The following is a 13864-nucleotide window of genomic DNA, read 5'->3' as shown; positions in this document are numbered from 1 at the left end:
CAGAAAACAGAGCATAAAAGATGACTAACTGTTTTGGGAGAAGCTTTCAGAGGGACTTCTGGATGAAATTGACAGAGAGAAAGTGTGAGAGAAAACTCTGTATAGTCTTCTCCAATTAGTAATCCCTTTTTGTTGCGAATAATAAAGCTTCAAGGTTGTTCATTTATTTGTACATAAGCAGGGGAAATGCCTATGTATAGACAGCTTCAAATGAGGAAACTACACCTAACTACCCAGCAGCTATAATGAACAAGACATTGATGGCATTAGCTTCCTGTTCTGTCTTCTTGACCTTTGGGGAGGTTCGTAGCAGTAACTTTAATTGTTCAAAGCAAACACATCTTTCGTTTCTCATAAAACCTTGTGAGGTAATGCTTTAGACAACAGGCATGCAATATTCCTGAATTCACTTGCATAGTCTTCATCTTCCACTTGAAGACATGATGAGGTAAAACACCCGTTGATATAACTATTAATAAGTCGAAAGTTATTCAATAAATTAATTACTTTCAACTTGAGACCACTTCATTCCAAATGGATCAAACCTGTAAAATAATAAGTTATAATTTTCTTAAAAGAAGATTATGATTATGGTACTCCATGGTTTGAGCGCCGTTAAATAATAAGTTTTTATTGATTTTTTATTATTTGAATAAATTTTTATTAACTTTTGTTGATTTTGTAAATTTTGTTCATTATGTAATTACGATCATCAATTGATTCAGTTCATCATTTATTCATGTTGCAAACATCACCCCTATCATTCATAGTTTTCACTTTCTAGTGATGCTCACAAAATCCTAACCATACTAAGCAATTGAGATTTATATTTTTTCCTTAATTTACATTTTGTTCCACATGGCCAAAAATTAAATTTCAAACGTTTTGAATTTTGTTGAAATTCCAGTTTTTTATTTTTATTTTTATTTTACAAAACTTTAGCAGTTGGGGTCAATACAGCTAGAAATTCATAGAAGGATGAGTGAGCCGTTACCCATAGAAATTCATAGAAAAACATCACCTCTTCCTTTCTTTCTATATTTCTCATTTCGCTTTAGTTTTCCACAATTCTACCTAACGATTTGAGTGAGCCGTTACCCACCCCACGTTTTAAGTGTATTTTTTTTAAATTTTTTGTACCGTTCAACACTTATGCTTTGCAATTGATTAGTTAACAAAATAGAATTCTTGATCAGGTGTGCCGGAAAAGAAAATTAAAAATGAAAAACCACTAATGAGAACTTATTATTTTACAAAACTTTATCTGGTGCAGTCAATACAGTAATTATTACGAAGCTACCAGCATTTTTTTTGAGTGAGTTGAATTTTTTTTTCTTCAAATTCAATACATTTTTAATGTACAATATAATTATGTAAATAAGAAATTAAAGAAATACATAATAATGGGAGATATAATGAGCTTTACTTCTTAAAATATTTATTCTAAATATTAATTGAGATCATTAAAATATGCATTTACTCATTAAATGATGAGCTCGGATAAAAAATTGATCATAGTTGAAGAGGCAACATAACTAATTAATATAAAACTTTTATACAGGTTTCAATAAGGGTAACTTTTTAACTAAATAATTTTTTTTTCTCAGAGGCCCAACCTAACCCTCTCCGAGCATCGTCATTGAATTTGTGGGGTGGTTGTTGGAGTTCACACGTTTTCATTTTCCTTTTGGCCCTTCAATAGTAATTTTGCTTAGAGGCAGAGGAACTTGTTAGAACATAAGCAGTCTTATTAAACCCATCACTTGAATGATGGTTAAATATGCCATGTTGACATGCTCTGCACAGTCAGTTAAGTTAGTTAGGTGCTCCACGAATCTTATGATGAGTTTAAATAAAATTAAAATATGACTTCGGCTCATCGGTGACCCACAACCAGAGCTGAAATAATCCAAAGAAAGGATCAACAACTTCATTTACTATACATCTCAGGAAATTTCGTTTACAAATTACGAATTTAATTTTTTTTATTTTGCCACGCTTGTAACTTTTACTTATCTTGAATACCGGTTAGAGTACGTCTAAAAATACTGGGCAAATGGTGCAATATCCTACCAGATTCCGACAGTTGTAAAATATCCCAACACACCCTTACAGTTTTCAATTAGGTTTATTTTTCGCTATCATTCAAATTTACACAATAACTAGTATTCACGTAAAACGCATTTTCTATAAGTGAAAATTTTGAATACTGATGGAAAATAATTTTTATTAGGAATATGAATGTTAATAATTCAATATAATTTCGTGTTGATTAGCATATAAACATACAACACATAATCAATTTAGTGTTGATTAGTATATATAAAAAATTAATTTTCTATATGAGTGAAATTGCTAATCTGCAGGCATAAACAAATCCCGCCTTTTGATGTATCATCCCCGCGGATGATGCATTGTGTTTCTGCATTCACTTGCATAATCTGCCACTTGAAGGAGTAACGACGTCGTAAAACTCAAGAACAAGGATTTGTTATTTAAACTTTCAACTTCATTCCACTTCATCTCTTATAAACGGATCAAATTAACTTGAAAACAATGTGCCTCTCCGAAATCATCATCTTATATTGAGCAATGACTGCATTGTTTTCTTATGATTCTATTAAATTATAAATACATTGTTTTCTCAGTTTCTTGCAGTTCACTGTACGAATCGGAATTTAGTGAGGTAGCTGGCTTAGTTCTAAAATCTAAGCCACCTACCTAGTTTACCCCTCTAAACTGTATATTTGTATGTTTGCTTTCTTGATTATTTAGTTTGAAAAACTAAATCTGATATTGGCACCGCAGATTAATTAATTTATGAAAACTCATAGAAAATGCGATATGCTTGGAAATACTACTGCAATTTTAATGGAAAAAATTTATTTCTTAAGCAAACCTGACTGGTATTTGAGAATCTTAATGAGGCAGAAATGTAACAAAACTATATGTTAATTTTATTATAAACATATAGTTTCACTTACGAAACTATATGTTTATAATAAAACAGTAACGAGAGGTCATCTATATTTCAACAAAGATAAAACCACTAGTTTTTGCCAATGAGGATTCACAGAATAAAACATCAATAATTCCCAATATTACAATTGCATAGGATGTTGTAAAAGTGATATAAAAACTGTCCGTGTCAATTAAATTATCATCTTCTCCATTGCCAGTCGTAAAGCTTAGTAATGAATCAAACTCAACAGAGTAAAACGACGGCGTTGTGGGCACGTTGTTGCATTTAAAAGTCATGAGACAAGCTCGTGTTATCACTTGTAATTCATAAGCCTCAAAACGACATTTGTTTGAAGTCGTTTTGGCCATCATTTAAGCAGCACGCGTGACGAACATGTGAGCAGTTCTTAACCAGGTTCGTTAAAGCCGTTATCCACGTGTCGTCAATCTGCTCAATCTGGGTTTGCTGGTTTGTTACTGATGCAGCTATAAAGCTGGATAACTAAGCAGATTGGGGTCATCAATGGGAACAAAATAGAGAGAGATTGAAGAGGGAGAGAGGGTTACAGCTTATTCTCTGAAATCTCTATTATTAGCTTTGTCAAAAGATTCTTCTTTGATCATCAATAAAATCTCACCAGAAAGCTTCTCTCGTGGTGTAGGTTGTGCCATCCTAGGTACAACTGAACCGTGTAAAATCTGTATTTTTTTCTTGGCTATGTTTGTTTCAATTATAGGTTTATATTCATTAAACTTGTTTCTTGACTCTGATTAATTGTTCTTGCTAAAGATTTGATTGTTTCTGGGTTCAATCATAAGTTGTGCATCTTGTGTTGATCTGTTCAAGATCCAGGGCAGTGTTTGATCTTGCTAATTTAATAAGAATGGTTGTGTGTGACTTTATTAAGACAGTCAAACGGCTATATTTATAGTAAGATATCTAAACATTTTTTTCGTATGAATAGAATATTTGACAGTAACTATTTACAAGTTTAAGGCTGAAATCAATGAGCAGATCAAATGGCTTCAGTCTATTGTATGTTGCTATCTCTTTGAAATTCTTTTTTTTTTTATATATCATTTTATCTTCTTGTTGTCTTTATATAGTTAAGTTATTACTTAGTGTTGAGTAATAATAAATTAATTACATGATATAATATAATAACCTCCTACCTAATACGAAAACAAAAACATATGTAAAGGACCCATCTTCGACCTTTAATTAATTGTTTTTTTTATTGATATTTCAACTTTTGGGCATAATCCGGTCGGTTCATGCTGGTGGATCGATGCAATGTGTTTGACGAGTGATGACACGCCGACCTTCCAAATGATCATAAAAGTTAATCAACTTCTTGTTCACATTATTGAATATATTTATCACCCGCTCTTCTAAATAAATAAGTCCATAATGACACTGATTAATTTGAATAGATAATTGACAACCAAAGTGAAGAAATATTTGAGTGATCATTGTTCTTCTCATCCTCATTATGCTTTTGTTATTTTGGAATTGAATATGGTATCCTGTATATCTGCTTTTAATTGATTATGAGACAATACACTTGATTACTACACTCTTGTTTTGTGCCCTGGTCATTGTTTGGAGGCTCTGCTTCAGGCATCGTTTGCATATGGATACAATATTGGAATTTAATAATTTGTCCAAAAATAGTTTTTCTACTTAACGGCCACACTCTGTTCTTGATGAACATTAATTGGTAGTTCAAAATATGGATCTTCAAATCAAAATGGTAATTTTTTTTCATGAGTGATTCTTTAACTAAACAGGTGATATTAGATTTCATTTTTCGTGTCGATGATACGTGAGTGTAACTGATGTATAGGGAACAATTGTAGTAGTGCCCGAAGAGAACACAAAATATGGTTAACCTAAAAAATAAAAGCCAATTTTATATTTATTTTTTATTTTATTCCATCTCACTTGAATTTTATAAAACTAGTAGGTTTGTTGTAACTAATCTTATCACCGAATGTTTAACAGACTCGAAACATCGTAACGTAACTACCACGTCAAACAAACGCGTAGCTTGAGCCGTGAGCTACAACCGCATAACCGTTACATATATAGAGCAGTACGAAGCGGTGCAGTTAAAGCAAGCGTTTAAGAAGTGATTTAAGCTGATGCAGGCGTAAAGTATAAGAAGAATAAAACAACATGCTTTTACTGTAGCCAACAAAAAATGGAGCTTTCTACCAAGTTGGAAGCTATATAGCGCTAAATACTACTACAATTTTAATAAAAAAATAAAAAAAAAAATTATTTCCTAAGCAAACTTGATTAGAACTTAAAGAATCGTAATTAAACTGCTAATTAATTTCAATGACAATATCTTGTTGCAATAAGATTGTTTACAACAAAATAGTAACATTAAGTTATCCACATTTCAACAAAGTAAAACCATCTACGTCGCCAATAAGAATTTACATATAAAACAATAACAATTCCGAATATCACAATTACGTACGATGTTGTAATGTGATAAAGAAACTGTCCATATCAATTAAATTATCATCTTGTTCATTGCCAATTGAAGCCTCCGGCATAGTTGCTGGTGATCTGCAAATGGGCAATGGCAGTCCACAAAGAAAAGTATTTCCCTCATAGCTACTCTCGTTGAAGGTTGCAAATTGTGCTTTCCATTCTGGAATTTCGCCTGATAAGTTATTGTATGCCACACTGAAAACCTCCAATGTCTTTAACTCCACTAGTTGATGAGGGATTTTCCCATTCAATTTGTTGTTGGAAAGATCCAAACTTTCGACATGCTTCAAGTTTGAAAATGTTGATGGGATCGATCCTGTCAAGTTATTGTGCGAGAGATTCAATGTTTGAATCCTTGTCAAATTTCCAATTTGAGGAGGAATATGACCAATTAGCTTGTTGCAAGAAAGATCAAGTCCTGATAGGAGGCTAAGCACTTTTCCTTGGTAAATGTACGCAATGTTCTTTGTTGTGAACTCAAAAATTTCATGGTTTTGCTTTTCTAAAAATCCCTGATGGCCTTCGATGGAAAAAAATATTTCAAATTGCTCATCAGGACTAGAACTATTGCTGTAACTTTCATGAAGTGTGGTGTTATCAAAGCAAGGAGGAATAGGACCGTGAAGATTATTATTAGAAAGATCTAACAATTGTAGTTGGTTCAATTCGCACAATTGAACTGACACTTCACCTTCAAGATTATTGTGACCTAAGATAAGGTGGCTTAACTGAGAAAGCCCATCAACCCAATCCGGAATGCTGCCATTCAAGCGGTTATAGCTAAGATCTAATGTCACAAGGGAAGAGCAATTAAAGAATGTACCTCTTTTTAGCTGTCCATGTAACATATTTTTTGAAAGATGAACTTGTTTGATAGAGAGAGGATGGAAACAAGATGGTAAACTTCCAGATATGTTGTTGTCTGAAATGTCCAAAATCTGAAGCGAATCAAGCTGGCAAAACTCCACTGGAATAGGGCCTTCAAGATGATTATTGGGCATTATAATATATTGTAACCGTGTCAGATTACCCAACCATCGTGGAATCTTACCTAAAAGACTATTATTGTTAAGGTACAATCCTTCTAGTGAGGAGCATTTAGACAAACTTTGTGGGATCTCACCTACGAAGCGATTGCCCTCCAATTGTAACCATTGCAAGTTTGTCAAGTTAAAATTTCTAGAGAACAAATGACCTTGTAGGTTGTTATTTGATAATGCAAGAAACTGCAAGTTGACGCAACCCACGGCCAAGTGCTCGGGGATTTCACCAGTCAAGTGATTGTTGGATAAGTCCAGAATTTGGAGGAATTTCATATTACCAAATGAAGAGGGAATGCTACCGTCTAAAGCATTCATGGAATTGTTGAAAACGTATAAACTTGGTAAAACATCTCCAATTTTTACTGGAATGTGGCCTCGAATGTTGTTGTTGGAGACATCCAACTGTCTTAACCGCTTGTGTGAATGAATTGGCAACCGAAAAGGTCCTGCAAGAGAATCATTAACCAGAAAAAGAGTTTCTAATTTTGTGTTGTTTTCCAACAACCAATTTGGAAATTCTCCATTCATCTTTATGTGTGAGAGATCAACATACTCCAGGTCATGTTGATGGTAAAGGAATTTGGGGAATATGAAACCGTCTCCGTAATTGGAAGACAATGAGAGAGTATTTAATTGGAATTTTGGGGCGATCAAAGAATGTGACTCAGTTATTTCAGCTTTTATTTCGTTGTTCTCAGCATTGAAAATCTTGAGTCTTGAGTAATTGAAAAGTGGTTCAAGTGAAATTGGGATCTGGAAGTAATTGTTTGAAAGCATCAGCTCTTCAATGGATGTCAAATGAACGAGGGGAGATGAGGAGATGCTTCCAGTAAGTTGATTAGAAGAAACATCTAATATTCTGAGGGATGTCATATTTGCCATGCACCAAGGCAAGCTACCTCTTAAATCATTGCTTGCAATGTACAACTCTTGTAGATGCACCAACGAACAGAGGCCTGAAAATTTATTAATTCATCCATCAGTACAATAAAAAAATTAACAAATGCATATCATTCTTTTATAAGTGATTCGTTTGTGTCATTATATTAAATAAAAAATTAATATTATAGATTAGGAGGGGAGGGTGGGAGCATCTCGTTAACCTTGATCAAGAGTCCCGCTGCTATTAGTTCCAAGAGTATAATATGATAGTGATAAGTACTTAAGAGAAGGCATCGATTCACTGATGATTTGAAGAAAGCTAGTGTTGAGTGCAATAAAGCTAGTGTTGAGTGCAATGCGCGTGAAATCCATGTCAAAATGTTCCAAACTCTTGAAATGAGGAAAACCTAGCAGAAAGATTAAACAATAAAATAAATAAATAAAAATGTTGAACACGTAGGACACCATTGAGTGAGTTCACATTCAACCCTTTTCTTTTACCTTGACTGCGTACGACACCATTGACTTCACAACTAGACATCGACAGATTTTTTAATGAAGGGAATAATGATGCAATGCTTTGCAGAAGGCTTATATGGAGAGAGGAAGAGTCCAATGCCAAATATTCCAAGTTGGTGAAATTGTGCAACTCTGTTCAGAATTAGAAGGAATGAGCAAAAAAATTAGCTTTATTAATAATACAGAAAATTAATTAATTAATTAATTAACTAATACTTAATTAATTAATTACTACAAGAGTTGCAATGTACAACTCTTGTAGATGCACCAACGAACAGAGGCCTGAAAATTTATTAATTCATCAATCAGTAAAATATAAAAAAATTGGCAAATGCATAGCATTCTTTTATAAGTGATTGGTTTCGAAAATTAATATTATAGATTTAAAGGGGAGGGTGGAAGCATCTCATTAAACAATAAAATAAATAAATAAAAATATTGAACACGTAGGACACCACTGAGTGAGTGCACAACCAACACTTTTCTTTTACCTTGACCATGTACGACACCATTGACTTCACAATAAGACATCGACAGTTTTTTCAACGAAGGGAATATTGATGCAATGCTTTGCAGAAGGCTTATATGGAGAGAGGAATCGTCCAATGTCAAATATTCCAAGTTGGTGAAATTGTGCAACTCTGTTTAGAATTAGAAGGAATGAGCAAAAAATTTAGCTTTATTAATAATACAGAAAATTAATTAATTAACAGTTTATTTATAAATTTGGCCACATCTGTACCTTTTACTTACCTTGAGTAGTTGACGTTGTACCGGTAAAATTATTATAGCTCAGGTAAAGAGCGTTGAGGGATGGAAATGATCCCATTGACTGTAACAACTTGCTTCCATCTCTAATTCCAACTCCCGATAGATGCAGGCTTTTCAGCTTCCTCAAACCTCTGTAACCTGTTGAATAATAATAATTAGGAAATGATTCAAGAGAATCAAAATTCATTTTTCTAAATTTAGACCTAAACGAAATAAATGATTAATTTAATTGAGAGTCAATTCGTATTTTATGCTTTGGGAAGTAGTATCGTTTTTCAATCACTGTAAAGATTAAAGAATTGGAATCAAATCTTTATTACAATCTGTTTTTGAAATAATAGTATTACCTTTTGTTATTTGAAATAATATGAATTCTCTGTTTCTTTATTTTTTCTAATTATGTTTTTGTACATTTTGGGCCTTCCCTAATCAAACGAATTAAATTAATGTAATTAAATAATATTTTAATTGTGTACCTTGAGGAACCTCGAAATTGTCTATTTCATTGCCGCTCATGTCCAACTCCTCTAAGTTGCTCAAGGAATCAAATTCTGCAAACATGCCAAGACGCCAAGACTTAAGACTTAAAATAGAGTTAATAAATCAATATAAACAAATGATAAATTTTATCATTTTTAACTGGACAAAATTGTAAATTAGTCATGGGGTAGTTGCTTCACAGTTAGAGTAATTTTTTTTTAATCTTAAAGTCAAGACATACAAAAGTACAAGATGAAATTATGAGAAACATTGAAAAGTGTATTTATGAATTGCTTAAAACTATTTTTCTAATATTACTCATAAAAAAAATTGAATTCAAAGCCTTGAATCTTATTTTAGCATGTTAATGCAAGAGTTGGGAGAAGCGATGACGTTTTAATTACGTACCTTTAATATTAATACTTCCTTCCAATCCATTGTAAGATAAATCTAATGATGTTAATGATGAAAGACGAGCAACAAATGACAAGATGCTATTATTGAACAAGTTATAACTTAAATCAAGCCTCTTCAAGTTGCTCAATCTTTCTAGACCTGCAAGTAAAGTCAAAACAGAGATCACAAATAATGTTTGGTGTAATTTCAAAATTAATCACTTAAAAAATATGTCAAAATTGTCAACTGAACGAAGATGCATATAATTGTTCAATCTTGATATTCCACTTAAATTAGGAGGGAGAAAATAAATTAATTAAATTAAATGAAACACCTTCATTCTCAACACTACCGGCTATATTATTCTAACGTAAATCAACCCTGCACCCAGCCCCATCCCATTGACAACGGTCAGTCGTGACAAAAATTATAAGGAGAATTGAAGAAATGTTTTAAGTCTCGAAAGACCAAATCTCTCATGCACCAAACATCCCTCACGCCACCTCCCTTCTAATATTATTAATACTAACAAAACTAACATTATCACCATTTTTAGATTTTGAACCACCCATTTTATATATATATATTTAATTAACAAAATGCACACTCTCTGTCTCTCAGCTAGTTTTCAGTTGACTTATTTGGTGGTCTTTAGTCTTCTCCCAGTCTTTCATGCCCTTAATTTTCTTCCTTTCTTTCCATATTTCTCATTTTGCTTTAATTTTCCACAATTCTACCTTGGATTGTAATTATTAATTCCCCACATATTAATTGAGTGAACGCTTTGCCCACCTCACTTCAACAACAACAACAACAACAACAACAATAATAAATAAATAAATAAATTCTTTCTTCAAGCAATTGTAGAAGGCTTAAATGGAGCGAGGACAAGTCCAATGTCAAATACTCCAAGTTGGTGAAATTGCCAACTCTGTTTAGAATTAGAAGGAAGGAGCGACGAATTTAGCTTTATTAATAATACGGAAAAATTAATTAATTAACAATTTATTTGTAAATTTGGCCACATCTGTACCTTTTACTTACCTTGAGTAGTAGTTGTCGCTATATCGGTAAAATTATTATCCTTCAGGTAAAGAGTGTTGAGGGATGGGAATGATCCCATTGACTGTAACAACTTGCTTCCATCTCTAATTTTAGCTTTCGATAGATAGAGGCTTTTCAACTTCCTCAAACCTCTGTAACCTGTTTAACAATAATAATAAGGATATGATTGAAGAAAATCAAGATTCATTGTTTAAATTTAGAGTAAACGAAATAAATGATTAATTCTATTGGGAGTCATTTCATATTTTATGCTTTAGGAAAAGAGCAACATCGTTTTTCAATTGCTGTAAAGATTAAAGAACCGGAATCAAATCTTTATTACAATCTATTTTTGAAATAATAGTATTACGTTTTATTTTTTGAAATAATATAGATTCTCTGTTTCTTTTATTATTATTATTATTATTATTATTATATTTTGTACCTTTTGGGTCTTCCCTAATCAAACGAATTAAATTAATGTAATTGAATAATATTTTAATTGTTTACCTTGAGGAACCTCTAAATTGTCTATTTCATTGTCGCTCATGTCCAACTCCTCTAAGTTGCTCAAGGAATCAAATTCTGCAAACATGCCAAGACGCCAAGACTTAAGACTTAAAATAGAGTTAATTAATCAATATAAACAAATGATAAATTTTATCATTTTTAACTGGACAAAATGATAAATTAGTCATGGGGTATTTGCTTCACAGTTAGAGTAATTTTTTTTTTTAATCTTAAAGTCAAGACATACAAAAGTACAAGATGAAATTATGAGAAACATTGAAAATTGTATTTATGAATTGCTTAAAACTATTTTTCTAATATTTACTCATAAAAAAAATGAATTCAAAGCCTTGAATCTTATTTTAGCATGTTAATGCAAGAGTTGGGAGAAGCGATGACGTTTTAATTACGTACCTTTAACATTAATACTTCCTTCCAATCTATTTTCAGATAAATCTAATGATGTTAGTGATGAAAGATGAGCCACAGATGATAAGATGCTATTGTTGAACAAGTTAAAACTTAAATCAAGCCTCTTCAAGTTGCTCAATCTTTCTAGACCTGCAAGTAAAATCAAAACAAAGATCACATATGATGTTTGGTGTAATTTCAAAATTAAACATTTTAAAAAATATGTAAAAATTGTCAATTGAATGAATATGCATATAGCTACTCAGTCTTGATATTCGACTTAAATTAGGAGAGCGAAATGTAATTTAATTGAATTAGACGAAGCACCTTCATTCTCAACACAACCAGCTATGTTGTTGCCATGTAAATCAAGTGACTCAAGTTGTTGGAAGGGAGTAAAAAAAGAAGCATTCATATACCAGTTGTACTCTCCCGAATACGTGTCAGAAAGGTCTAGCGCTATCACTCGGCCTGTGGTGTTGCTGCACTCAACCCTTTCCCACTGACAACAATCAGTAACTCCCTCATCATCTATCCAATCGTGAAGATAATTATAAGTATCATCAAAGAAAAGTTTGAGTCGTAAAAGAGCAAATCTCTCATGATCTAAACATCCCTCACTCCCCCCACCTTCTAATATTATTAATAACAGAACAAACATTATCACCATTTTTGATTTTGAACCACCCATTCTAACTGTATCTTTAAGTTCTAAAAAACACACACACTCTTTCTATCTCTGTAACCAACCAAAGGGCTCTATGCTATTTGTTTATAACACATCTAACAATTTATACACCCAGCTAGCGTATAGTTGACTTATTTGGTTGTCTTCTGCAACTCTTTCATGCATTAATTTTCTTCCCATTCTTTCCATATTTGTCGTTTTGCTATAATTTTCCACAGTGACGCATTTTGAGCTATCAATAAAGGATAAATGAGAGAGATTGAGATGACAAATGAACAGAAACTACGAGTATGTGTGTTTAGTAAGAGAAGGATTATACGTTTTTATTATATATCAACCTAACAATTAACTTTAAACAATTATAATAAATAAAAATATGATGTTAAAAAATAATACAGAACATGAATAATATATTTTTGTAAACAAAATTTGTGTAACCATTTATCAAATTAAAGAGTATATGTGTGATTATCAAAACAAACCGTAGAAGTGTCATTATTATTATTTGTTCCTTTGAAAAACACACCATTATAAAAGGGCCGAAAGACTTCCACACATTTTAAAAGTCTTTAGGCCTTTTTTCTATTTTTTTTTCATTTGTATTTTGTTCCACACGGCCAAATATTAGATTTTACATGTTTGACATTTTGTGGAAATTCTATTTCTATTTTTTTACTTTAGCAAGTAGGCGGAGTCAGTACGGTCAGCTACTCAGTTATTGTTAGTTAGCAAAATAAAATTTTTGGCCAGGTGCATGTGTTGTAAAAACGTTTTTTGAAAAAATTATAAAATGGGAACTTGTCTTTATGTCTTTCTAACAGTTTACTACTGCCAAATCTTTACAGCTTCACTTCTCTGGTTCAATTGTCGGCACAAAGCACAAGTACGTTTTTCGTCTAATTAATTAATGATCAATCTAAAATTATATAGATTTGTCGAATATTCCCCTAAAATTAATTAATTTTACCGAAAGAGAATTATTAGACAGATCAAGTGTGTCTAGTTTTTGTGTTGTTTTGTAACAATCAATTTGGAAACTCTCCACTGAAATTTACGTCTGAGAGATCAACATACTCCTAGTGATGTTAATGGAAGAGGAATTTATAAGAGGAGAACAGAGAGTAATTATCCTTGATCAAGGAAGGTACCAGTAAGTCTAGAATATGACAGTCAATGGCAAAAAAATTAATAAGCTTGTAATCCATGAACAAAGATTTTAAATCCTTGAAATTTAGATAACCTAAAAATTAACATTGAACAAGAAATAAATCAACAATGCCACTTTGATCACATAATCGATGAAACTTAGGATATATAATCAACACTTGTTAATTTTACTATTAAATTACTATTTTTTCTGTATTATTTGAATAAGGGCGTTGATTTGGAGAAACTCTCGCTATAATCGATGAAAATCAGGATATAATCAATGCATATTCATTTTATTTTTAAATTAATACTTTTCCATTATTATTTGAAGAAGGGAATTGGTCTGAAAAAATCTTACTGCAACATATATTATTGACACAATGATGCTAATAATAAAAATCCTAATATGATTGTTTGAACATGTGAGATCTTCAAGGGTTATCATATAAATGAGAGGAGATGAGGATATATTTACAGTAAGTAGATTGGAAGTAAATCTTGAAG

The 13864-nt window shown here is 32.0% G+C and overlaps 1 protein-coding gene across 1 annotated transcript; it reads right to left on the bottom strand.

The window, feature by feature from the left end:
- Positions 1-5442: 5442 nt before the first annotated feature.
- On the bottom strand, positions 5443-7383 carry LOC112098103 (LRR receptor-like serine/threonine-protein kinase FLS2). The gene has a single exon (XM_024183720.1). The coding sequence runs from the start codon at positions 7381-7383 to the stop codon at positions 5443-5445; it is 1941 nt and encodes a 646-aa protein (XP_024039488.1).
- Positions 7384-13864: the final 6481 nt, after the last annotated feature.

The sequence above is a fragment of the Citrus clementina genome, unplaced genomic scaffold, assembly GCF_000493195.1.
Source record: "Citrus clementina cultivar Clemenules unplaced genomic scaffold, Citrus_clementina_v1.0 scaffold_5, whole genome shotgun sequence".
NCBI lineage: Eukaryota > Viridiplantae > Streptophyta > Magnoliopsida > Sapindales > Rutaceae > Citrus > Citrus x clementina.
This window is presented reverse-complemented; position numbering and strand designations above follow the sequence as displayed.